Here is a 27,594-nt window from a genome sequence, read left to right on the forward strand (position 1 = left end):
GGGACATGGAGCGCGTGCGGGTACTGGAGCTCTACAGCGGCATCGGAGGGATGCACCAGGCGCTGCGAGGTACGTGGCGCGCGCCCCTTTCCGCTGCTGCGCCTCGCGCCGCCCCTGCGCCCTGGGAAAGCCGGGGGGGGGCAAGGAGGAGGCTGTGCGCGCAGCTGCTCCAGCCAGCCAAGGGGCGAGGCGCGCGCCGCCCCAGAGCTGCTGCAGGAGCCAGAGCCAGCCAGCCACAGTGGAGGCTGCAGCCAGGGCTGATGTCCCTCGGCGTGGCAGGCTCTGGGAAGAAGCTCTCCACCTCCTCCTTCCCCCGCAGGGACTGTTGCTGAGAGGCCCAAAGCCGAGCTGGGAACTGGGCATTCAGCTGACTGACAGCCCAGTCCTCTGCATGTCTACTCAGAAGTCAGTCCCCTTTGAGTCTATGGGGCTTACTCCCAGGAAAGTGTGGAGAGGACTGGGCTGTGAGACTGCTGGCCTAGCCACGCTTCCCTGGGAGCAAGCCCTGTGGACCAAGGCCTCTGAGAGGAATTTTCTCAGGGGTTGCAAAGTTTCTTTTAGGCCCCTTTGCAAAGGGGGAGGGTGGTGATGGGGGGCACAATAGGGGCAGGTGGGTGAAGCAGGTTGAGGGGAGGGTAGAGACAGCTGGAAAAGTCTTTGGAGCCCACATCACCCACCCATGTGGCATCCGTAGTGTCCCCAGCATCCCCAGTCATGGTAGTGTCCCCAGTCTGAGTAGATAGGAAAATGTCAGATCCCAGGAAATTTCTGGGCCCCCTCCTTTGGCTCCTGGGCCTCCCTTTTGACCCTGGGTCCGGGAACAATCCATTACGGGGTACAAGCCATGATGTGTATGCGTTACCTCCTGATTTTAGAAATGGGCTATGTCAGAATGCCAGATGCGAGGGAGGGCACCAGGATGAGGTCTCTTGTTATCTGGTGTGCTCCCTGGGGCATTTGGTGGGCCGCTGTGAGATACAGGAAGCTGGACTAGATGGGCCTATGGCCTGATCCAGTGGGGCTGTTCTTATGTTCTTATGAACAATTACCCCCTTTACCCCCCCTCTCCTAGGCCCTGCTGTTGACTATAATGGGGCTTGCTTGCCTCTGAGTAGGCTTGCAGGGTTGGGCTCTGAGGCACTCTGCACACCTTTCTCAGTGCTTGTTCCAAACCTAGCAGTGGGGGGGGGGAAGGGAGGCTCAAGCCCCTTACCCCTCATCATGGGTGCAGCCCCCCAATAAACAATACAAGTGAAGCCAAGTCCAAGTGTGCCAAGTCCAATCCTAAGCCTCCCCAGGGCCCAGGGATGCAGCAGCACTGAAGTGGCGAATGCTGCATCCAATGGGTCATGGAAGCGCCACCAGGGCTCCTCAGGGTAAGGGAATTGTGCAAGACCCAGGCAGCACCAATGGGGGCTACTGAGCGGGCGCAGATTCGAGGAGACCCATGTCCCAGCCTGCCCGCTCATCACCTCCCCTGCCCTGTTCTGACCCCTGCCCCAGAACACCCTGTTGCTGGCCAGCAGCAAAACTTACCACTGGGAGCCCTCACCATCTATCCTCCAGCACTGTGGTCCCGCACTGACTGCCACTGGGCCTGCACCAGATGTGTGCTTCTACCTCCAGCATGAAAGTGCCTTATGGCACTTTTCATAAGGTACTGGTGGAGCACTGGTGCCAGGCCCAATAGGATCAGTCCCAGAATCAGCTGGTGGGTGTTAGACCTGGCTTTGTGCTTGGATGGTCATGTGGCATTCTTTACCCAAAGTCCCTTTGGTTCCTCAGAAGCCCTCATTTCGCCACGCACATCTGTGCTTTGACAATGTCCCTGTTTGGTGACTAGATCTAGAGATTTGTTGCTGGATTGCCAGCTCTGGCTGATGTTGTTCCTGAAAACATTCCCCCTCAACATAGTGTGTAATATCATCAAGCTTGTAGAAATCCTGTTAAAACCTTCAAAATTGCTTTTAGTAGTCACAGAGATCACTGTTGATTCTGGAAGACTCCACGTTGGTCCGGGAAGGTTGGCAACTGTAATTCGATAAATCTGAGCTTAAAACTGGAGACAAAGCCTTTTTTGTTGTTGTTGCAGTACAAAGTCTTTCAAACTTGCTGCATTCAACAGGCATCTACGGTATGAACATCTCAGTCCCAGTTAAATACTTTTATGGCTGCCCTGTTCTTTGTTGATAAGTATCTGAAAACATATACTGTAGTTTTTCTTTGGGTGAACTAGGCATTTGTGGAATTTGGTTAGGTTGATTCATCTGAGCAATTCTGCACAGGTAGTTTGCTTATTTTTTAACTATTTTTATTAATTTTTTAAACTATTTACAGGTGCAGCCTATTTATCCATGGATTTTTTATCTGCTGATTTGTCTCAACCCGAATGGGGTGGGGGTACTGAAAGTCACACACACTTTTGCCTCCTTTGCCCTGCACTGGTGTCTTGATTCATTTCCAGGCAGCCCAAAACACTGCAAAAAGGCTCTGCCTCATCCAGGCAGGGAAATAGCCCTGGAAGAGGTTCCCCTTGCAAAGGAAGAGTAACACTCCTGAAGCCCCTGAGACAGCAAAGAGGCTGAAGAGGGGAAGGGAGGACCAAAAATCTATGTAGCCAGAACATGTGCAGTGCTCGCTCGCTCGCGCCTCCCATTGAGATGGTGCAGGTAATCACCGACACAAGCAACCCCCCTCCCCCCATGGTGCAGGCTATCACTGACACAAGCAAGCCTTCCCACCAAGCAAAGCATGAGATATAGCCTACAATCCTTTCCACACTTTCCTGGGAGTAAGCCTCATTGACTACAATGGGGCTTACTTCTGAGTAGAAACGCATAGGGCTGGATTCTTAAAAGATCATCTTCCCAACTGTGAAAGAAGCCGGGCAGCTGGCAACGGGGAGGGCTGAGAACAGAGCAGAGGAGAGGGGATTGATAACAGCTGCCTTAGTTTCCTTCCATCCGGAAGTGTCAGGCTGCAGTGTATTTGCGTAACTCTATGGCATTTAGCACAACATGTTTTTGTTAATCACGCTGAGTCACTAACATGGATAAATAGGCTCCACCTGTATACTGGTTTTTAAAAAATTCTATGCTGTGAGCTGCCTTGGAGAAGCTGGTAGGGCCAAAAGGCAGACTAGAAATCTTTAAATAAACAAATTTGGTATATCCCACTGATTGATTGGTTGCAGGGTGTAGAGAGAGATGAGCTGCTTCTTTTTGTGATTCTTGCCAAATCTGCAGAGCTTGGGCAATTGGCTTGTGAGGATTATGCAATAAGCATGGCTGATTCCTTGAATCCCTGTAATTAGGGGAACCATGCCCTAGTGGGAAAAGGGGCTGCCTTTTCTTAATATGTATATTTCTGCATAGTTGGGTACTATGGCATCCAGCTGGAGAGGCATACATGATCCAGGGCCCAATCCTATTGAACTTAACACTGCTGATGCAGCCCCAAAGTAAGGGAGCACACATTCCCTTGCTTTGAGGAGATCTCCATGACACCCCCCCCCCCCAAGATGCAGCGCACATACTATTGTCGTGGCTGCATCAGCACTGGAAAGTTGGACAGGACTGGGCCCCCAAGTCAAGAACATACTATGCCTGGAAGCTGATGAAAGTGAATCTACTTAGCAGGATGGGGGGGGGGGGAGGCTTACTCTAAGTCACTAATTAAGAATAACATTTTAAAATGTTGGCTATAATTAACTTTAATTAGTAATCTGCTTTATCAACAAATTCAATAATAAAAACCCCTTTCTAATATGTTTTCTGACATTCTGATTTGATTGGATACACAATCTACTTACCTGATTGTTCTCATTTTTGGCTCCAGATACTGATTTTTTTTTTTTAATGGAGAATGAACCAAATGAAAAAAAAAAAAGATCCACTGGATATCTTTCCTTCTCTTTTTGTGTTTGAGTGAAATCATTTCATCTTATTCTAATACAGTGATGTATTTTACATTGCATCTAACTTCTCTCGGATCATAACAAATGTTTTCTGTGAGTGATATACAATTCTCAAGAGCCTGATTTTTCAATGCCTGCCATATGTTTACAGAGCATTGATGGGGCAATCCACATCTCATATAATTATCCAGATTTCATTTATATGAATTTTTAAAGTGATAATATAACTATTTTTAGCCCATTTACAAAAATGATCTAAATTCAAATCTGATGTGCTAAACATTGATTTGTGTCCACCTTGAGCATAGTAAAAGGAAATCCCAGCTGAGTATGTTATCACTTGTAAACTGACATGTCAATGCAGTATAAAAACATGACTTGAGATATTTCTGTAGATAAGAGAATCAGTTCCTGAATTTGAATATTGTGCAGTAAAATGAAAATGTCCACTTACTACCTGTTTAATGTATGGTGTGAAAATACATGCAGGCAATGATGAGATCATCCCAAATAATCCAAAAAGTGAAACTTTGCTTTTTGCTTTTGGGTTCCTGTGAAAATGATTAACAACCTGATCTTATACAAGTTTACTTGGAAGCTGGAGCCATGGACTTACTTCTAGGTAAAAGTAGGTACATTTTTGTTACCTAGAGGTACATTGGATTACTGCCTTAATATGCTGAATATATGCCTAATGTACTGAACCAGTTGCCCTCAAATGAAATGGTAAATTTGGCAGTAAGAGTTCATTATTAGCTGTTCACGTCTATGAATGTGCAACTACACCATCTAAATAACTGTTGGTATCCGAGAATGCAGGAGTACAATGTTATTCATGTCTAAAATGTTCATTTTTTCAGTTCATTAGTGGAGATAATGAACAATTGCTGCCCTGGCTGCAAACACTATAATTTACATTTCTCTTCTTGCAGATTAGCATCAAATGAACCAGCTGCAATAAATTCTAGCATTAAGGCTGAGATCTTTTTGTAGTTGTACTAACTGCAGCAGATACATAGATCTGTGTCTTTAAAGAAATTTGCTGTCTTATGTTCTTGGTTGACTCCAGAGATGCTCAGAGAGTTCAGTGACTCTTTAAATTTACATATCGAATGGCTACAGCATAATAATTTGAACCAGATTTGTATTCTGGTCTCTGTGGGAAATGTATGGTAAACTGAAAAAAGGAGCATGAAGGTACTGGATGTTTTTAAAACTTTATAATGTGTAGATATTAAACATACAGTTCAAGTTTCTTTTGAACATCTAAAAGGTGGAAAGTGTGCGAAAAGTAAAAAACTTGTGAGCCTGAGCAATATGTATGAATCTGTCAAGAAACAGATCTTTCTGACTCGATTATTGTGATTGTTTTCATAACCATCTGGCTCTGGTTTCTTTCCTTTCGTCTTATAATCAAGAAAACTAAGACATAAGTAAGTGTTTACATTTTTACTTTGTGGGAAAGGGGGGGAGGGTGGATCCTTGTAATTTCTCATAAGAAGAGCAAAGTTCCAGATCATTTACTCTGAACAAGTCTCAATAAAGTTGATGGGACATGAGTGTACCAGGATTAGGAACTCACAACTTGACTGAATCTTGAAAGTCTGGGCCTGGCCTAGTTTGACATACAAACTGTCTCTCTCACAGCCTTGTTCCAATATTAAATGCAAAGCTAGGGGGTCAACTAGATTCTCTATTGTTGAGAAGACAGCAATCCACCTCTCTGCTGATCGGCTGCCTGCTGCCTGTCCCTTGATGACGTGGCAATGAGGTTAATGGGATTTCTTCACAGTACAGTGTGCTTTTGGAGAATGAGCTAGCCTCATTTGAGTACCACCCAGGCAGGGCTAATGCTGCTTCTCCTGCCTTAAGAGTAAAGCAGTCTTAACTGTATTTATGTTAAAAGTAAAGCTTACTGTAATGTGCCAAACCAAGAAGTTTGGCAAGAGTTTGGTTTGTTTGTTTTTGAACTTTTGCCATGACCAGTCTTTGGGAAAGCTAAAACAGCTACAAGCGTTTCTTTGTACTCCAAAATTATATGGCATCATTTTTTCCGCTAATGGCATTTTTAAAAACTGTTTGGCTCTTAAAAATGTTTTCCACCCAAGCAAAAATGGCTAAATTTCTATCTTGGAGTATGATAGATGTACTCCATAAATGTATTTAGATGTAAATAAATAAATGTATTTATTGCTTTAGAAACCATAAGAGAAAATGTAGTAGGATGTATAGCACATGAAATGTTATCTCATGCTTGTGTCTTGTTAACTATCAACTTTACCACATGGGCTTTGTATATGATGGCGTTTAGATTTGAATTTGCATGCCTCACCAGCCTTTAATGTGAATTGAAGTCTAGATGCCAACTGTAGATGCCACAAATATGTGATCCATTTGCACATTTTTCATTGATAACATGAATAGTTGATAACAGGAAGCTACACCTACTGGCAAAGTCTCTTCAGGGTTCAAGACAAGTGTGTTTCAATACAAGATATTGAACTTGAGACTTTTGCATGCAAAGTGCGCAATCTACCACTGAGCTATGACCCCTCCCCAAATAAGTCACAGCAGTTGATGTGGCAGATTCTACATCAAGGAGGTGCTTCCGTACCCCATTGCTTGTAAAACGTACAAGCCAAGGCTGTGTTGAATTGGACCAACATGAACTTCCTTGCAGGGGAAAAAATGTGTGTCCACAAATGTGCACAAGTTGCACAAGTAACTCTTTATCATTTTATAAAAAATATTTATTATTATTATTATTAACAACAACAACAACAGTATTTATATACCACTTTTCAACAAAAAAGTTCACAAAGCAGTTTACAGAGAAAAAACAAATGGCTCCCTGACCCAAAAGGGCTCACAATCTAAGAAGATGCAAAAGAACACCAGCAGATAGTCATTAGAAAAGACACTGCTGGGATTAGGCAGGCCAGTTAATCTCCCCCTTCTAAAAAGAGGCGCGAACACTTGAAAAAGTGCCTCTTACCCAATTAGCAGGGGTATAATGCAAGATATTTTCATGTTAACAGTGCTACCCATTCAATAAAGTGTTCTATTTTACCCTCCAAAAAGGACAAAGGAATTGACAGAATCTGCTAGTTGGGTCTTCATGACTTCATTGGAATTTGCCAGCTCATGGTCCTTGATTAAAACACCCTAGCTGAGAAGCATGATCACATTGTAGTTCCTGCTATTGAAAAATCACATGGTTATGTACATTACAAGTAGCAACATACTCCATGCAATTAAAAATAATCCTATGATTAATTTTGTAGATAACTCTTATCGTTCATTTTCCTCCTTTATAGAACTATTTTCTGGCTTGTTAAAGGTTTGTCACCCTTTCCCCCTAATTGTGTTCTTAAAAGCATATATAGGAAAATGCCCATAGATGTGGCTTTGTTGTGTATGATTGTACATTGGGTTACAAAGCATCTGGACTAGATAAATAAAACAGATAAAAGAAAATATACTTTCCTGTGTACTGTAATTGAACTATTACTGTTGTAACAGTGTTGGATATCAGATTTTAGATTTTTGCAGTTGGTTTTATATTGGGAATTGGTCTGTTGAAGCGGCTTTATTACCCTACACTAGATGTCAGTGTTAACTTACCTGATTAGTAATCTCAGGTATTGGTTATCCCCACAGCAAACAAGGTGTATACATGTGATTAATACAAGTACAAAGTACTGTTATTGCCATTTATTTGGAAAGTTAAGGAAATCAGTATGATGCATTTATTTTAGAAATGTTTATTCAAGTGGAGCCTTTATATTAGGTCGTATACAGTGTCTTACCCATTTGATTTATATCATGTTTGCTACTGAATATTATAAGCAAAACTTTTCATGCTTTCAAAGGTAACTCTGTTTGAGTTGAGAACTTCTTTCAGAGTCCTCAGATACATTTTATATTTGCCTCTGTGCAAATATAGCTATGGCTACTGGAGAACAGATGAACCAGTGGCATCGCTAGGTGGCGCGGAGGGTGCAGACTGCAGTGGCTGATGTGCATGGGGGGGGGGTGACACCACTACTGGCCAAAATTTTTAAAATCTTGGTATTTTTGAAAAATGCCATCATGTTATATATCAATCAATGCACAATTTCCTGCAGAACGCAATGAATGAAACTGCATTGAAATATCTACATTCTGTCAAAATTTATAGCCAAAGAACTACCAGGGGAGGGGCAATCAACGTGCTCACCACCTGTTGCCCCACCCACTGCATGGGAGGAGGGCCATCAGCAGTGATGTGCTGGCCTCCCGTACTGGGTGACAAACCCTAGTGATGCCACTGAGAAGGACTGATATGTGTGAGGGTGCAGTGGCAACTTTTTTCTCCTTTCCCTCTCCTTTTCTGAGTAAGTGTGAGGCAGGCAGGCAAAGTTTATAAAATGATGCACAATTAAAGGGTAGTAGATCTTGCTGAACTTGGTGGGAACAGGCTGTAACTAACATCATGATTCAGCTGGGACTAGGCTGCCCTTTGCAATAGCAGAACACAGTTCTACTGTTGTAAATGGTCACACGCATACACAGCATGCTGGTGACCATTTTGGGTCTTCCACCACAATCAGAAGCAGCAGAGGTAAGCTGGCGGCAAAGGCAGGGAGTGGCCAGGGAGGTGGGCAGAACAGGGTGGGAAGAGAGAAGAATAGGGGTGTTTGGGGGCAGAACAGACAAGGGGAGCAGATCTCAGTGGCAGTGGTGTGTGCCAGATCTTTTCTTGAACCCTTTTCTTGTCCCCCTCCCTCTTCCTTACTCTCCTTGGACTTGTGCCATCAATAGACAAAGTCTTTAAATGCATCTTTAAAAGCAGGAACAAATTAAACATTAACAAATCACTGGAGCTGGATGGTACTCATCCAAAAGTCCTTAAGGAACTCAAAGATATAAAATTCCTGATCTTCTAACAAAAATATGTATGTAACTTGTCTTTTAAATCAGCCTCCATGCCAGATGACTGGCAGCTAGCCAAAGCAACACTGATATTTTAAAAAGGATGGGGGGGGGGATTTAAATAATTACAGGCCAGTCAGCTTCACATCTGTTTCCACAACTGGTGGAAATCATAATTAAAGATAACATTATTAAGTATCATGATGAAAGGGAATCAACATGGTTTCTGCATAGATACATCCTGCCTCACTAACCTTCTAGAGCTCTTTGAGAGAGTTCACAGGCATGTGGACAGAGCCAGTCCAGTTGTGCACTTGACCTTTCAAAAATGTTTTCACAAAGTCCTTTGTAGGGTATTGAGTAAATGTAGTAGTTATGGAATAAGAGGACTGGTCCTTTTTCTTAATTGCTAACTGGTTAATGACCAGAAAGCTGTGGATAGGAATTGGAGGGGAGCAAGATGTAGGGTTCTCCATAAGTACTGGGACCAGTGCTTTTTAATTTGTTTGCACATGAGGAGTTAGGGGTGATCAAGTTTGTAAATCACATCAGCTGTTCAGGACAGTTTAAAAAAAAAAAACATCAACCCAGATTAGATTCATCCCAACTGTAAATAAAAGCTCTGCTGTTCTTTGAGTGAATACAGCAGTGCAGAAAGTGCCAATCGGTTCTTTGCAAACCCCAGCAACGAACCTACCCAGTCCCATTCACATTGCAACTTCTGATTCCGCCCTCAGAAAGAGCGCCAAGCAAGGACAGACCTACAGGGAGGGTGTCCCAGTTCAGAAAGGCAGGAGGGGACAGGCAGCGCAAGCAAGGGGAAAGAAGCGGTGAGCAAATTTCCAAGTCTCCGCTTGTTCCCAAGAAAAACTCCCGAGTCACTTCTGGTTTCAAAACACACATGACTCAAGTCCGGGAAAACTTGTGTTTAGCAACTTGAGTCCAATTCTTATGAGTCGAGTCGCCAATCCCTGCTCTAAAGTAAATAGCTTTTAAGCAACAAAGATGGTTCCGTCTGATTCTCTTCCCCCATCTCTACATTGTCTCCTTTGCAATTCTAGCAAGTGGGATCCCTTCAGAAGTTGTTGTAGCTGTTGATGTGAATACAGTGGCCAATGACGTTTACATGCAAAACTTCCCCACCACGCCATTGTGGCCCAAGACCATTGAGGTGAGTGATACTGCTGTAGACCACTGCTGTTTGGGGATCTTATCTCTGGCGATGTATAGACTTATCTCTCCTTGTTTAGTCAGTTCCTTAATTCTGCTTGCTTTTTGGTGACTGTATAATTTGTGGAGGGGGGGCATTTCTGTCACAACCAAAGGCAATGAATGACTTTGGGGACTGTGGAAGCTGAAGGACTTTTGACCTAGCCTGTTAGAACAAGAGGCACTACAGAATCATTTCTGAAGCCTTCTAGAGTTTGCAAAGCACTTGCCATGTGGACCCTGGAGAGGGGGTGGGTGAGGAGAGGAGAGTTGAGCAATGGGAGGTTCATGGGTGAGTGATAGGGCCCATACTTTGCATGAATAAGGCCTCCTATTTCATCTCTGCTATCTTCAGCTCAAGGATTTCTGATAAAAAGCCTGAGAAAGTCCTCTGCCCGAGGTATTGGGAAGCTAACCCCACACTAATAATACTGGGCCAAGTATGAGGCATCTTCATATATTGTAATCATATGCTTGGGTTGGGATTGGAGAAGAATCAAAAGTCCTGCTGGCTGGGTGCCTGCAGTCCTATAGTTCTCTGCATTGTGGCTGTTCTGTTTTGAAGAAGGAAAAAAATTCTGGATAATTAGCAAAGGTGGCTCACTTGTAAGTCAAGCATTGCTGCTTAAACATCACTAGCAATTCTAAAAGTACCATATATTTTGAAGGGGTTGGTGTATTGAAATATTACTCTGTTAATTCAACACTTTTGTCAGGGTTTGTCCTGTGAAATTCATTGAAAGAACTGGGAGCTGGTCCTGCTGCGCTGTTAAAGCGATTAGCTAATAAAACCCTGGGCTGTGCTCATTCTTGTTGACATCACTGTGGTGGCTGGCCCTTTGACAAGACTGAGGCATAAGGCTTTGAAAGACCTGCAAAAAACACTGTGTGTGTCTTAGAGAGAGAGAGAGAGAGACTGTTATGTCCATCATCTGGAATGGGTAGTATTCATTTTTCAAGCTAAGATTATATGTGCTGGAATATGACCAAAATGATTTATAACTCAAAAACAAGGACTGACAACCAGTTTGAAATGGAAAATGTCTCGTTAATCTTTTCATTCAGGGCATATCACTGAAGGAGTTTGACAGATTATCTTTTGATATGATTTTGATGAGTCCTCCTTGTCAACCCTTTACAAGGTAGGCATTTTAAATGTCCTGTTTAAAAAGAAAGGGAAAATTACAGTGGTTGTACACAATTATAGTTGATTAAACATTTTTTATGGCCATTTCCATTTTATCTAATTTAGGCTTGTCTGGGCATAAGCGCCGTTGAACACAAACGGGAATTACTTCTGAGTAGACATGCACAGAATTGAGCTGTTAAAGTGTGCGCATGCATATATTTGTAAAATTGAACTACAGGTGTGCGCCACTTAACAACTGGGGATATGTTATCCGATTCCTGTTGTTATGCAATTAGGTCATTAAGTGAACATTCAGCCTAATTTATTGCCTTTGTATAGACAGAAACTCCCTGCCAGACACTAGCTGGTTGCACAGACTAATGGAGTTAGATTGCCCCTTCTTTGCATTAAGAGCCTCTTTGTTGTGTAAACAGACTCTGCAGGCTATGGGAGACCTGATTGCCTCATTAAGACAGCCTCTTTGTTGTACTTTGATCACCATCATATATGCAATCCATTGGAGCATGCCTGTATTTGAAGATATTAAATAAAACAGTTCATTACTGATGTGTGTGTAAACAGTGCAGACTGTCTATTAGGATGGGAGGAGGAAGGCAGAATGGACACCATATTCAGCCTGGATTCCTTGCTAGCTAGCAGCTGATTGGTGTTGATCACCTGAATTTACAGCTGCTGAGTCTTTATAATGTTAATGCCTGACTAGTTTTATTATACTGTTTTTCTATTTCAGGTCAATGGCAGGCAGTAAATGGAAAATAGTAAGAGGCAGGTGAAAAGGGAACATCAGCCTGTAGTAGCTGCCTCTTGTTTGCTAAATTGTACAAGATGGAAGAAACAAATTTCCAGAACTCTTCAACTCTAAACAAAACCTTACAAATACAAAAACGCTTCAGATTTGCTTGTAGGTGCACTCATGAGAATGAAGGTCATAATATGTGGAAACCATATAGTACAACAGTTCCCAAAGTAGTGGGTCACAGCCCACCACGGAAACCAGAAATGGGTACCCCATGGAGCCACAGCGGTTATGGTGCCATGGGGACCCAGAGGCTTGTATCCTTACCTGGGGAGGTTGTGGTGGCTTTGGGGATGGTCTGGGAGGCTTGCAGCCCCCTTTGCACATCTCCTTACTGCTTGTAATCTCGCTGATCAATGATCAGAGTGCACTTCCGGTTTTTGCATGAAAACCAGAAATGGGCTCTGATTACAGATCAGGGCGATTAGGAGTAGCATGCTATGGCCCTCCTGGACCCTTCCCAAAGCCAGAGTGACCCCCTCTCCAGGTAAGGATACAAACCCCTGGGTTTCTGCGGTGCTGCAATCACTGTGGCACCACGGGGCACCCCCCACCCCAGTCCTCACCCTCACTTTGTGAACCACTGATGTAATAGATGGCTCATATGAATGAAACTACAAGCTTGGGGGTAAGTACTACTGAACCCAGTTAGACTTGTTTCCGAGGAAACCTGCTTAGGATTGTGCTATATTTGCATAACTCTTGCCAGGCTTAGAATTTGAGGGAAACTTCTTGTAGCTCTAGTCTAAATCAAGAGTTTATATGTTAATAAAAGTTACACTTATTACGCTCTCTACCTTTCAATCTGAACTCCTTCCCTCCCTCACAGAATTGGCCGACAGGGTGATATTTCTGATCCTAGGACCAGGAGTTTTCTCTACATTCTTGATATTCTTCCAAGGTAATCATTTTAACTTCTAGAGTAATTCTTATCCGCCATCAGATAACAGCAAGGTATTGTTATTAAATCAAAGCAGAGATAGCTGTCATCTGTGTGGGGGAAAATTTTTAAAAGTCTGTTCGCACTCTTTGGTATCTGATTTCTTGTTTTACACTTTGTCTCTTATTCTGTGTGCTTGTATATTTGTATCTTGGGAGGTTTTGTTTTATATTTTCATGTAAATGCCTTTGTCAAAAGCGGTGAAGGACTGATGAAGATGATGATGAACTTGGCATGGGTTGGAAATTAATATGCATAGCCTTTTGTCCTAATTACCACACTCCTAAATACTAAGCCTTTATTCAGCAGCACAACCACATAAATGACGGCACCATTTATCCCATTGAGCAATTCTGTCTGGATTTGCCTTTTTTTTTTTACTTACTTACAGGAAGATCATCACAAGTTGGAGAAAAAGGTTGCATATTACCACTGATTGCTTTCCGGCATAGTGTGTGTGGAGCAATCAATGGGAAGAATGCATGAGACACAGTTCTGTCAGCGACCTTGTTTCCCTGTGAGAAGGCTCACCAACATGTCGAATGGATTGCTCAATTTCTGGATTAAAAAAGAAAACTTTTTTTGTTGGTTCTCATGCATTTTGGCATTGTCATGGGGCCTGCAGCTCAGATGACCACTCTTGTCACATGTAGTCACACTTTGTGACTGATAGTGTAGCACAATCTGCTCTGACCCACTGTAACCCCACACGCAACTTCTCTTTGAAGAGAAATACTTTTTTCTGGGTTTTGGATTTCCCTTTCTATGACTAAGAGATAACTCCCTATTATCCCTTACAATAAACCATGAAAGCTGGAGATCAAATCTGGTATGAGTTGCATGCCTTGAGAGTTAGAATTACTTTGCATCCTTTAGCTGCTTAGACTGTAAAATGTAAAACATTAGTACAGTTGTCAATGAAGCAATAATGCCTGGCTTATGTGTTTTAGCCACAGATGCCAAAATCAACAATGTATTTTGGAGATCTTCTATCCAGATTATCCCTTTCAGGAGTGGAAGAACTTCTCATGGTGCACAGAAAATGATTTTAGTCAATTCCCTCTTTTCAGCTTGTTGCCCATTAAAATCCCCCCAAGGGTTGGGGACTTTGAGAGCAAATTAGTATGCCATCATAAAGGAAAGGGGCAAAACTTTCCATCCTTTCCATAGTCATACATTCTTCTGCTTCTGGTGAAGGTTTGGATACAATTTGTTGTCATCAAGGATTTTCCTTATCCCTTGAATAATGCAGAAGCAAGTTCCTGAACTCAGACTATTTGTAATCTAAAGAGAAAGAGAGAGAGCAGCAGCAGTAGCAAAAGTAATCCATTACTTCAGTAAGGCTGATGTACTGTATTCAGGGGCAGATCCAGTGTTTGGGGGGGAACATGAGCACTACCTTAGCTCCAGAACCCAGGACAACCAGGTGGGTAGACCTGGGCTCCCAGTTGAACTTTGTGGCCAAGGTTTGCTGGGTGGGTAGACCTGGGCTCCCATCCAGACTTGAAGCCCAGATCTGCCTGTTGGGTAGACCTGGGCTCCCATTCTGACTGCCATCTGGAGCTGCCTTTTCCAGCCAGTGTTGATCAGTATGATTTTGCTGAGACATCTCTGCCAACTGGACGTTCCCTGGTGCCCAGCTTCACTCCCAGTCCCAGAGGATGCCCTTCCCTGCTGACATGACAGTTTTTTGGGAGGGGCACGCACCCCTTGTCCCCCCCTTGGGACCACCCCTGTATATTTTGACCTGGAATTTACCTGCTTGCTTGCTTGTTTCCTGCTTTTCCATACTGAAGCCAAAACTTGGCACCGTATTTCAGAGAATGTTAAATACTTGAGTTAGTAGTCTTATTATTTCTTCATAATCAATTAATAAGAATGAATTCCAAGTGACAGATATAGGATGTGTAACCAATGAACTCCCAAAGCAAGTGTGTGTAAGTTTGGAGCATGAGCCAATTTCCGTATCATTTTCTGCTTTGTAAATTTTTAAGAAAATGTAATTGAAAGATTGTTGTTTATTTAAAGAAGAAGAAGCAGGGACATATGTAACTTTAATGCCACTACATGTAGAACAAATGTATCCAGAAAAGTGACTGAAAATTGTGACTATAACAAGAACTGCTTCCAGCTGCTTGATGCTGGACACTACCTTGTTATAAATAATCTTAGAACCAACTCCTAACCAACTTTATAGAGCAAATGTTCCCTTGCTTTGAGGAAGCCTCCATGACTGCCGCCCCAGCGAAGAATGCATTGCACACCCCATTGCCATGCACCCCATGGCTGCATCAGCACTGCAACATTAGGTAGGATTGCGCCCTCAGAAGCATAGCCCAAGCCACTGCAAGGTATTTATTTTTCTTCTTGAGAAGAGTCTGGGATGGAAAACGTTATCTTAAACTCCAGAAGACACACATGTGCCTGAGTGAATCAGTCCTGAGTCTTTCTACGGTCTTCCCCCCCCACCTCCACCACTTCAGTAGATTTGTGTTTTGCTGAGATAGTACTCACATGCTGTTGGGAATAACATGTGTTTAAAGAGGCAAGCCTTGATGGGGAAACTTTCTCAGAACACATTACCAACACACACACGATAAAATCAACTTGTGCATGACCCAGTGTGACTGCAGGAATTGGCAACAACAACAGAAATCATCCTTCCTGCAATAATATTATCATCGCTATCAAGGATAATTTGTTTACATTGTACTTGGCACTTCAGCTTATCTACATACCACGGAGTCCTCTGCAAAGTTCAGGAGTTCTGCAGAGCATGGATTCATGTGGCAAGGTTTCCTTGAGGTTAGGAAGTTTGAAGTCCACTGATGCAAAAGGACCTTGCATGCACAAGGACAGTAATTACAGGGCACTGGTTCTCTGTGCCTACTGCAAGGTAAATTTTCCGCAGTAGCCAAGTTGGGTCTCCTGACTCTAGGCACATTGAAAGGTTTTTCACGTTTTCTAATGGGAGGGAATGACACTGAGGTACTGTTTGGATGACTAATGTAGAATGCAACTAAGCTTGGTAATTATTTTGATCCAGCAGTACCTGGTTTATGACAATAATCCAAACAAATTGTTTTGCAGGCTTACAAAGCTACCAAAATATATCCTTTTAGAAAATGTCAAAGGCTTTGAAACATCCACTGCCAGGTATGGTGCAATCCATGTGTAATTTTGTTCTTATTCTTTTGGCAGGAACATTACAGAAATAAGGCAAGAAGGCATTGTAAGGCTGGAAAATATGCCATTTTTAAAGGAAGGATTTGACAACAGCTTGGTTTTGAACCATGTGTGTGTTTTGGTGTTAGGATAGAAAGATAAAGTCAATATTCAAGTAATTCAGGTTACATTATCAAAAATTCCTTGAGTTGGTTTTTTTTAGTGATGAATAGATGCCAGAGGAAGCCTCTCTGATTTGAGACTTATAGATTGTATCCAAAGAAAGTGAATTCTGATCAACCATAATTGAAATCAGTGATACAAGTTAGTCGTGACTAAATCTAACCCCATTGATTTTGATGGAACTGAGCTAGGAATTGCTTTCTTAGGGTACAGCCCATGATTACTATTAAGAATATTTAGGTAAGCAATTTTTCAACCAGAGTGCTGCAGCACATTGGTGTGCCATGAATGGTCTGCAGGTGTGCCGTGGAAGTTTTGGTGGTGGTCATTTAGGGCTGTTGGGGGATGTGAGACCTCCTATCAGCAGTGCAATGTGCCTTGTCAATTGTAAAAAATAACAAACAAAACGGTGTGCCTTGACAATTTTAGTACTTTGTCAGTGCACCATGAGATGAGCAAGGTTGGAAATTGCTTTTAAATTCCGAAACTTGTATTTTTTACCCCTGCTAACTGGGTAAGAGGCACTTTTTAAGTGGGTGTTTGTTGTAAACTTAGGGGGGTTTGGGGTGCTCAGAATTCTTGGTTCTCGAACCCTAAAGCCCTCAAGACCCCTCTGTTTAGTAGTACTGCCACCACCCTGTATGTGCCAGTGCCTCAGTCCAGGGACACTGAAACCCTCTAGGCTTAACTCTATCCCTTGCAGGCACTGAGCTCTTTCTCCAATTAAAGCTTCAGTTCTCAGGTTACTAGACCTCAATGAGCACTTGGTAGCTTGCTGAACGGCTAGGCAGGATTCTGAACCTTTGTCCCCAACAGACAATGAAACAACTTCATAAAAGAGATTTTAGTTTATTAAGTACAGAAGGTTACATAAGGCAGCAAATGCTAGAGGCATGAACATCTAGGAAACATATCAGCAATAAAATAATAAAGCTAGCTGGCTATCTCTATTAATACCTATCTCTCACCTGGGTCAGTTACTCCTGTAGATCTGTTAGCCCCAAGGCTACCTATGAGGCCAGATGCCCATGGTAGACAATGGAGCTTGCAGCGTGCAGGATGTTGCACCCAAAAACTCTGTTCAAGAAGAACCGGACACACCCCTTGGGGCACTCATTATTATACTTCTTATGCTAATAGTACTGAGGTGACTTCATACTTATTTAGACTGTCCAGTCAGAAACTTTTGAGGACAGAACCTTCTCGGAGTGGGTCTGGTTGCTAGCCCTCCTAGTTCTTACCCCTCCCAACTGGAGATCCACAGCTGTACTTCATCATTTTGATAAAGCTCCTTTCTGTCTGCAGAGGTGCTAACATTCCAATGGGTTGTAATTCTTGTTGTCTGTCCTTTCTGGCCAGCAAAGGAGAGACAACAATCCTTTTGTTTGTTTACTCACATTCTTGCAGCTAGGAGCTGCTAGCCACTTCTCTGTTACTGACTTAGTTTGGTTCAGGCTTCACACGCTAACCTAGGCCTAAACTGTACATATTCATGACAGTGCTCTTCTTTTATTTAGCGGGGGGGGGGGGGGAGTAACTGGCCCTCCTCACCCCAGCACTGTCTTTTCTAGTGGCTGTCTGCTGGTGTGCTTTTGCATCCTTTTAGATTGTGAGCTCTTTTGGGACAGGGAGCCATTAGTTGTTTGGTTTTCTCTGTAAACCACTCTGTGAACTTTCCGTTGAAAAGCAGTATATAAATACTGATAATAGTAATAATAATAATAATATTTTAAGAAATAGCCTCAACAATTCTCTCACTCACATGCACCTTTGAGGAAGATGCTGCAGGGATGTCACCTATGCACTCTCTCCCATCCTCCACAAGCACTGGCAGCTAGGGATGTAATTGGTGAATCAGTTATCTTGATGAGCATAATTTACCAATGCCTAGTGACTCAGTGTAACTGTTGTATAGCAGAATTAGGAGGAGAGCTTGCACACGCACTTACCACGATGAAACTCATGGTTTTCTTGTATTTTTTTTTGTGCTGTCAGAGATGAATTAATTCGAACACTAGAAAAATGTGAATATACATATCAAGAATTCCTCTTGTCTCCAACTTGTGTGAGTAATGGCACTGTTAGAAATGAATCAAAATTGTAAGTGTGCTGAGAATCAAGCCAGTTTGTCATTTATTTACTTGCTTATTTAATTAATAGATTTTTATACCTCCTTACCAAAAAAAAATTTCCAGGGTGGCTTACAAAAAAAGGAAAAAGGCAACATAAAGTTTCCAATCAAATACCAGATAAAACACCAACAGTGTTGTAATTGAGATTTAATAGGCCTAGAAAAATAATAAGATCAGCTAGCACTGAAACGATCTCCATATAGCTCCAGACAAGCTTTCTTGGGGAATGAATGCTTCATGTGCTGCTACAGCTGAGAAGTCCCCCTTCACAGTGATGAGTAGCCTCACTCCTGACAGCGCAGGCACTTTGCTTCAGTGATCAGACCAGTTAATGTGGAAATGCCATTGGTTTTTACATCTGGTATCCAGAACTCACTCCAAATTTAATGCCCAGCATCAGGACTTTGAATTGTGCTTGGAAATGGACTGGGAACCAGTGCAGCATCACTGATGTCCCACTGCCAGTGCAGCATCTCTCCCACCCCAATCACTACTGAAAACCTTGGAAATTGCAGTTTTCTGATGTTGTGGAGAGTTTTCTCTCTAAGATGCAGACCCCATCCCTAACCTCCCCAATTTGAATCTGTAGCATTGGTTGGCAACCTTCAGTCTCGAAAGACTATGGTATAAGCCTACAGCAGCCAGTATTCCCAGGCGGTCTCCCATCCAAGTACTAACCAGGCCTGACCCTACTTAGCTTCCAAGATCAGACGAGATCGGGCATGTGCAGGGTAACAGTTGCTGTCATTAATTGTTATTAAATAATATAGATAGAGGTGGGTGAAAACAGTTTTATTTTTTCGTGGATTTTGGTGATTTCCAAAGTTAGAAGTGAAGTCAGTGGTGTTACGTGTTTTTATTCCTAGGGCACATTTTTATAAATTATAATTATAAATTACTCATTTTAAAAGTGTACTAGGTAGGTGATATAGGTGGTATAGTGTCAGCAGATGCAGTCACATGCATGTAGAGGTGTTAGAGAATATGCAGAGGTTTTTTTGTATGTTTGTGTGTTTGTTTAAAAAATGAGAAGTACAGAAAATGGTGTTATGTGTTTTTAATTTTGTTATCACTGAAAAACTCACCTCTCAGTATGGCATTTCCATCTGAGCATGGCTATTATTCAAGTTACACTGAAACATACCATGGTAGCATGAGAGCAGTGCTTGGAGGGTCACGCCCTGGTCAGCCTGACAATGTTATTGATTACTTGCATCATTTGTTTTTATTATAACCTGTTCATTTTTCTGCATGCAGCGTACATTGACTTTTCATTGGGGTTTTGCTTACAGCTTGGCATTCCAAACTCAAGGCTGAGATATTTCCTTATTGCACGACTCCAATCAGAGCCTTTTACCTTTCAAGTTCCTGGCAGGGTGAGTTTGTCTTGTTAATCATGGCATCTTCTGGTTAGAATGCCTGAAACATCAAGTTTATACATAAAAACAACTAATGTGTTGCTTAGTTAATGCTAAAGGATTTGGGCAGGTGAAATAACATTTAGCAGCAGTACCCAACCCAGTCAATGTGTGACATAAAGCAAATATCCCATTCATTATACTGAACTGGCTTAAATGACTTGCTATATGAGATCCAGTCTAAAAGAGCAACTACTTTTTTGGCTTAACGTATACAACATATGTAAACAGCACTCTTTGCAGTGGACTGTCCTCTTGGAAGATGCTTTGGAAGATCACTTTTCAGCATGTAGATCAGCCTGCAGGCATGAAAGAAAACTGCAAATTATCTAGTGCCTGCTCAAGATTGCAGCAAAAGTGTAATCTGTGTGTGAAAAAGAAAATGTGAAAATAGTTGTGGCTGATGAGTACCAAAGCAAACATTGTCTTTTAGAGCAGCGTTTTTCAAACTGTGGGTCAGGACCCACTAGGTAGGTCGCAGTCCAATTTCAGGTGGGTCCCCATTCATTTCAATGTGTATTTTATTTCTAATATATTAGGGATTTGGGCCCTATTTACTTAATTCAGTCATAGGGGTCTACTAAAAATTTTCCTGCTTGATGATGTCACTTCTGGCCATGACATCTCTTCTAGGTTAATGACATCACTTCTGGTGGGTCCTGACAGATTGTCATTCTAAAAAGTGGGTCCTGCTGCTAAAAAGTTTGAAATGTGCCCACCACAGGAGTGGCTCCAATTGCATGAACTCTTCAAGACCGTGGTGTCCAGCAGCAAACATCAAATCTCCAAATGATGAAGTGCACCTCAGTAGATTTCAAATATGATGTGCCTCCTCCAAATGTGGAATGCTGCTCCATAGAAGTGTGTTTGTGCAATTCATAGATGGGAGTGCATGTGTGCCTAACATTTGAATAAGCTCTCTGGTCCAGTCCAAGTTCTGCAGGGCTTCAGAAGCTATTGGAAAACGTTCCCAGGAAAGCAGAGCAATTCTGTTGTGTTAGGAGGCATTGATGCCTCACACATTCCTCCCTTGTATTGGCTCTGGAACGGTACTTTTTCTTGGTTCTAATTTGCATGTGCCTTTAATTACTTAGTACACTGTTTCTCAAGCTCTCTGGGAGTTGGAGAACCAGGGTAAGTCTTCGAGGGGGTGGGGTTGAAAGCAGCAACATGATCCCCAGAATTGCACTGCTGCAGGGGAAGGGGGGGCTGTTTTTAACTTGACTTACTTGCTGCTGGGGTCTGGGGGGGTGGTGCAGGGAGCCCTGTGGAGTCCTCTGCAGGGCTCCCCGCAGCTTGTAGAAAGTAAAAAAAGATCACAACCCACTTCTGGTTTTGCTATCACAATCCAGAAGTGGGTCACAATCTTTTTTTTTTATGTTCCTCAAGCCACGGGGAGCCCTTCAGAGACCCCAGCAGCAGGTATGTTAAGTTAAAAACACCCCCCTTCCCCCTGCAGCAGCCTGATCCTGGGAACTGCGTTGCTGCTTGCTCCCGCCCCTTAAAGGGATAGGGGCAGTGGTTCTTCAGCTGGTTGGTCGTGACCCACCAGTTTGAGAACCGCTGACTTGGGGGTTAATTATTCAAGAACAGAACCCTAACCAAATTTTTACATGAATATTGATGCAGTTAATTTTGCACGAAATGACATTAATCACATAGAGCAGCTCTGCATGGCAGTCATCAAAAGTGTAGTTTTATCTGAATCCTGGAGTTTGTAATCTGCTTTAATCATTTGCATATTTTTTTTGTTAGATATTGACTGATTTCCCAAGCCTGGACCCTGCAAATTCAAGGAAGTTTGAAGGCTCTATTTGCTTGAAAGAATTCCACTCCTTGGTATCTTCCAAAGATTCAGCCTCTGGCTCCAACGATAATGGCAGACAATGCCCTCAGAAGGAAGACTTCCTTTATAAGCTTGAAACTGCAGAAGAATTGGAAAGGAAGCAGCAGCAAGACAATGATCTCTCTTTGCAAATGCTAAAAGATTTTCTCCAAGATGATGGAGAAGAACTAAGCCAGTTCTTTCTACCCCCGAAATCCTTACTGCGTTATGCTTTCCTTCTGGACATTGTTACACCCTCTTGCAGGAGATCGACATGCTTCACAAAAGGGTAAGGCTCAAGAATAAATGTGTTAATGAATGTTATCCAGTCATCGGAATACAAGCTTTCCTTTGTCGCTTTCTTAAAAGGGTGAAAAGATCCAAGAGTTAGTCAATACGCCAGACTGTTCTGGAACATATTTCTCCTAATTGCATTCTTCCTGGTCTAATAAAATACTAGCCTGCAAGAACATCCAGCCCAAAGCAGCACTCACAAAAGACAATACTGTTTGTTGAACAACTTTCAAAGAAGTTGTGTTGGAACAAGGGAAGCCATGTTGGCACACTACATTTGTTAATGCAGTCCATATAGCTCATTCAGGACTAGAACACTTTGTGCAGGGATGTGCATCAAGTCTTCATTACAACAGCCACTTTTATTCAGCTAAGTCATCAGGTTGCAGAAATCAAAACCACATTGTGAATTTCTTTGTAGTCATCTATATTTTACAGCTGAAGATCAGGATGGTTCCAAAATTGAGCTCCCCTCCAATGATAGCAGCTGCATACTTAGAAGCAAAACAAAAATTACAAGCACAATCCAATGCTTGTCTACTCAGAAAGAAGTCCCATTGTCTTCAATAGGGCATACTCTCAGGAAAGTGTGTACAAATGTGCAGCCTACCTCTTATAGAAAGGGGTGCTTATTCAGAGCCTTCACTTATCTTGCTGGATAAGATCAAATTCTAAGTAGTCCAGTATTTTGTCTTTAACAGTGACACAATGGCACAGTGTATAATGGCTTCACTCACACCACTCTTTTGGTATGTTTGGACTAGCCATGGTCAGCACCGAGATTGGCACAGTTGATGTCCAGCTTCTGCATTTCCTGACATATAGATAAAATGGTGGGAAGAGCTTTCCCTGCTAAATTTCTGTATCAGATCAGAGTGATCTGTATCAGGATTCACAGCCAGGAAGTAGGAGGTAAGCTTATTGGGAATGATTTACTGGTATGGCAGTATGAATTGATTTTGTGACAGAGGCAGCAGTCATTATTGTCATGTATGATATAGGGCCAGCATGCCTATTATAGAGAAAAATGTACTGGAAGGGATATAGTGGTGGTAGCGCAGGGATTAATGATTTGGATGATTTGTACACCATGCAAAATGACTTTTAGCCATTAGAAAGCCAAGTAAATAGGCTCACTCTAGCTTACTTAGGATACTGTAGGAAGGCTGCAATCCTAACCACACTTTCCTGAGAGTAAGCCCCATTGAACAAAAGTAAGTCTACTTACTTCTGAGTAGACCTGGTTAGGATTGTGCCTGAAGTCATAAAGCAGAATGGTTCTTATTAAAAAATTTTATGGCTGTATATGTAACTAAGGGCACAATCCTAACCAGGTCTACTCAGAAGTAAGTCCTGTTTTGTTCAGTGGGGCTTGTTCTCCGGAAAGAGTCGTTAGGATTGCAGCCTAAGTTTGTGCACATCACGGTATGTCCAAAGGATCAGGTAGTTAATCTTGGGACTCTTTTATTTTGAAAGGAAATAAATTTGAGAAGAGTCTAATTTTTGTCTTAAAGGAACTTCTCTTTTGAAGAAAAGTTCCACCACATATGTCATCCAGAATTAATCCACCTTCTTCATAGATTTTAGACTCTGGTTCCCATTTTAGCAGAGATTCTTAATGAGTTCAGCTACCCTACCAGTCTTCATACTCTTGCTGGGCATTTTCTAACTTCAGGTTACTAAGGCATCCATATGCTGTCTGATCACAGTGGAGAGGGATTTTCGGATTGAAATCCGAAATATTTCCAATGCTCTTGCAGCTGTGCCAATGGGGTGTGTGCTGCATCCTGTGGTGGTGGTGGGGCAGTCACAGAGGCTTCCTCAAGGTAAAGGGATGTTTGTTCTTGCTTCAGGGCTGCATTGCGGCTGCGTCAACACTGGAAAGTTGGATAGCATTGAGCCCTAAAACCATTGCCTTACATTTGTCTCCCCCCACTCCCACTTTTGAAATATTAAGTTGCAAGTTTTGACTGTACAAGAGTGCACTTTCTAAAGCTTCTTTATTTGGCCTCTGCTCGCACAACAGTAATCAAGCAAACCGAACTTAGATTTTGGTTCTGTTATAATTAACATTAAATGATAGCCTGCAAGAGACTGCTGAGTAAATGTGTTTACATAGTAAACCACATTGGCTCCACTGAAAAGATACTGTCTCAAAAAAAAAAAAAATAAACTCTTGCAATTAATGGTGGGCATATTTTTTTTACTTGTCATTTTAAAATGAACACATTCAGTATATACAAACTTTAGATTTTTTTTAAAAAAACTTTCTGTTTATTGGAATGAAAATGTGTCTTTGCTTATGCTAATATTTCTAAATAATATTAGCTCAGTTTTCTTTAGTAGCCCCTCTCTCTATGCATAGGATGAGAAATCCATTTTGTATGTTGGTAAACTCATACAGAAGATGAGGAATTGCCAGGGTGCAGTTTAGAAGAGCAAATCACAACATGCACACAAGAGCTACATCTTCATTTTAGAAGTCTCCTATCAAACCATTTTTGGTGGTTTGGTTGACAAGCAGTCTAAAGAAGAGGGAATGCTGCATTATGTTTTTGGCTTAGTGCATGTTTGCACCATCTCACTTGCAAATTCCTGCTTAGGCCTCAAGAGTAATGTCCTCCATAATGTAATTATGGCTATGGGAATGTAACCCTTTTGTCTACTTCAGATCTTTTCAGTCACAGTGGCTAATCTTGCAATCCCCAAATTGAGTGTATTGAATAAAAATGGGTTGTGTAGAGCCTTTTAGGAGGCCATTTGTAAGCCCTGCCACCTTAACCTCTGCACTCATCAATACTGGAAATCTCAAAGGAATCTTAATGTTTGGCTCTTAATTGATTTAAGGTATGGGCACTATGTAGAAGGGACAGGCTCCGTGCTGCAGATGGCGGAGGATATTCAGGTACAGTGATCTCCTTTATATGTTTCTTGGTTGTTTTTTAAGATGCATTTTCTTTGTTTCTTTTATATAAAAAACAAAAGTTTCTCCAGAAATAATAACAGCAACAGCAATTTATTATTATTTAATAATACTTATATAATGCTTTTTAACTGAAAAGTTCACAAAGCAGGTCATATATCTGAATAAATAAGAGATTCCCTGTCCATTAAGGGCTCATTATCTTCAAAAAATGCAAACACAATCAGTGTAAAAGACCTCATGCTGCAGTGGATAAGGGGTAGTTAGACAGTAACTACCCCTGCTAAAAGATGCCTCTTTTAAAAGATGTCTGCTAAAAGATGCCTCTTTGCCCACCTAGCCAAGATTCCAGACCTAGCCGAATGCAAGGCTGGACAGCCTTTATATATCTTGTTTACGTGTCCTTCTACAGTCTATGTGACTGCCGTAGTCCACCCCAGCCATAGTCAGATCTGTACAGTTTCAGCACAGTTGTACTGAAGATGCTTTCCATAGGTCTCGGGATATGCACTTGCATAAGAAGTAATGCATTTAGAGAAAGATATTCTGAAGCAATTCTTAATCTTTGTCTATTATCCGCAGCTTGAATCTGTTTTTAAATTCTTTGAAGCACTGTCTGAAGAAGAGAAGCTTCTGAAGCTGTCAACCCTGAAACTGCGATACTTCACTCCAAGAGAAATAGCAAATCTGCATGGGTTCCCTCCTGAATTTGGTATGTGCCTGGTTTTAGGAGGCAGAATTGAAAAAGCAAAAGGGTTTTCTGCCCTCTGTGAAAAGAGATCTCATGTAGCTTTCCTCAAAAGTCTCCCATGATTATGCAGATGACTGGTATTCCACTCGTGTTTCAGCTCAACAAGTTCTGATGCTTTTTCTTAACTCAAAATGGTAAAGATAGTTGTAGCAGTTACAGATTACTGCTTATGTTGCAATAAATTTTAAAACGCATAAAGTGGTCTGCAATTGCAATTTGTATTCTCTTTAGGTTCTGGGGATGAATTATTAGTGCTCCTTCCTTTTTGAATGTGGGAGAAGCAGTTAGGATATGGAGCCATAAACTCTCCTAATTGTTTTGATTGTCGTCAATATAATAGGTCTCTTAAGATTGCTGAAACGTTGTTATGATTGATCAGGACATTCTTGCACCTGCGACTTGCTTTCAAAGAAATGACATCAGATTATTCAGAAGCCTTTTCTCCTCTTAATTTTTCAGCCAGCCCAAGAGCTAGGAAGGGGAGGGAAGCTCAAAAGGGACATTACTTCATTTTTCCATTTTACAATCTAGAGATATTTCAGAGCATAACTGTAAGGACTGGAATCACGTGAATTTTTCCTCTGCAGTCACTGAATGACTATAGCAGGGAGAAAAAAACGACTCCAGGCAGCCATAGGTGGTGTTTGCCAAACAGCAACACAAGCTTTTTCTCTGAAATAGGAACATTATTGAGAGAACCTCTTTAGCAAAGACCAGCATTGGATAGTAGATAGGCTAGTCGATAGGATAGCAAATGAAAAATCATAACGTAAATACTGTAAGCCTAATCAGAGTGCTCACAGGGTTTCCATTCTTTGTAGGTCAGATCATGCATAGTTAATGTACATTAATCATAAAGCACCAGGAATGCAAAACTCATAACAATTGTGCATTCAGCAGGGCCAGCTTAAGGTCTACCCAATTAAAGAATGTTTTTTCCCCTAATAAATGTGGTAGCTTATGGAGCAGACCAAGAAAATGGAATGGATATGATCTGTAGTTACCAGTAACTGCATTCAGAATTTTTAGCAAATTCTTTTGATGGGGAGTGTAAAGCAGGGGTGTCCAAAGTTTTTGGCAGGAGGACCACATAATCTCTCTGACACTGTGTTGGGGGCTGGGGGGGGGGAAAAGAATTAATTTACATTTACAATTTGAATAAATTTGAATAAATTTACATAAATGAACATATTACAGATGAACTTATATGAATGAATGAAGGTCTTGCAATAGCTCAAGGTCTATAAAAGGCCTTGTACAAAGCAAGGCTGGCCTTTCCTTTGCTGCCACTGCTGCATCACAGACATGAAACAACAAGCAGTGGAGGGAGCCCTCATCCCACAACTCACACAAGAAGTCAAACAGTTGCCCTCAAGTTGACAGCAGTTGCGTCGGACCAGTGCGGGCTTCAACAAATCTCCAAAGGGCCAGAGGCTCATTGAAGACTGGGGGCTCCCTGAGGGCCGCATTGAGAGGGCTCGAGGGCCGCATGTGGCCCCAGGGCCGGGGTTTGGGCACCCCGGTGTAAAGTACTGTATAGACCGCCTTTTTGTGTTTTCTCATGGATTGTGCTTGTTTTTAGGCTTTCCTGACAAAGTAACCATAAAACAGCGTTATCGGCTTCTGGGAAACAGTCTCAATGTGCAAGTAGTCGCTAAATTAATCTTGCTTCTGGTTGGATAATACTGGATTACAACCTGATCAAGACGATCTACATCTTGTTACACCTAGTGATGGATTTCTTCTTCAGAAACAGAGTAAAACTGACCACTCTGGTGTATTTGTATAGCTGCTAAGGTTTAACGTCCATTACAGATGGAAGTTAAGAATAATCTCTTTCAATTCATGTGGTTATCTTGTGGGTTTTGGAGATAGAGATTATTATTAAAAATCGAAGTTGAATTTTATTTTGTAGTTGGCAAACAGTGAAACGTGTTTGTCAATAAAAAAGGAAATTGATTGAATTTCTGTGTTTTAT

At 42.0% G+C, this 27,594-nt stretch overlaps 1 protein-coding gene across 2 annotated transcripts; it reads left to right on the forward strand.

Annotated features, from left to right (window-relative positions):
- On the forward strand, nucleotides 1–27,594 carry TRDMT1 (tRNA aspartic acid methyltransferase 1). 2 transcript variants are annotated; one of them, XM_066628154.1, is made up of 11 exons: nucleotides 1–69; nucleotides 9,892–10,001; nucleotides 11,105–11,181; nucleotides 12,815–12,886; nucleotides 16,016–16,081; nucleotides 18,269–18,338; nucleotides 19,698–19,781; nucleotides 21,579–21,937; nucleotides 24,790–24,847; nucleotides 25,448–25,577; nucleotides 27,199–27,594. In XM_066628154.1, the coding sequence occupies exons 1-11, from the start codon at nucleotides 6–8 to the stop codon at nucleotides 27,297–27,299; spliced, it is 1,191 nt and encodes a 396-aa protein (XP_066484251.1). In that variant the 5' UTR covers nucleotides 1–5; the 3' UTR covers nucleotides 27,300–27,594. The 2 variants fall into 2 exon arrangements, with proteins under 2 accessions (XP_066484251.1, XP_066484252.1); XM_066628155.1 differs by lacking the exon at nucleotides 1–69 and adding an exon at nucleotides 4,485–4,544.

Source organism: Tiliqua scincoides, chromosome 5 (genome assembly GCF_035046505.1).
Source record: "Tiliqua scincoides isolate rTilSci1 chromosome 5, rTilSci1.hap2, whole genome shotgun sequence".
NCBI classification, from domain to species: domain Eukaryota; kingdom Metazoa; phylum Chordata; class Lepidosauria; order Squamata; family Scincidae; genus Tiliqua; species Tiliqua scincoides.

Bases quoted from the DNA above. Each gene is read 5' to 3' on its own strand.
- TRDMT1 (XM_066628154.1), top strand. From the start codon at position 6: ATGGAGCGCGTGCGGGTACTGGAGCTCTACAGCGGCATCGGAGGGATG. The intron at 16,082-18,268 runs GTATGGTGCAAT...TTGTGCTGTCAG, and splicing joins TTTGAAACATCCACTGCCAG to AGATGAATTAATTCGAACAC. The intron at 18,339-19,697 runs GTGAGTAATGGC...TTTTGCTTACAG, and splicing joins TCCTCTTGTCTCCAACTTGT to CTTGGCATTCCAAACTCAAG.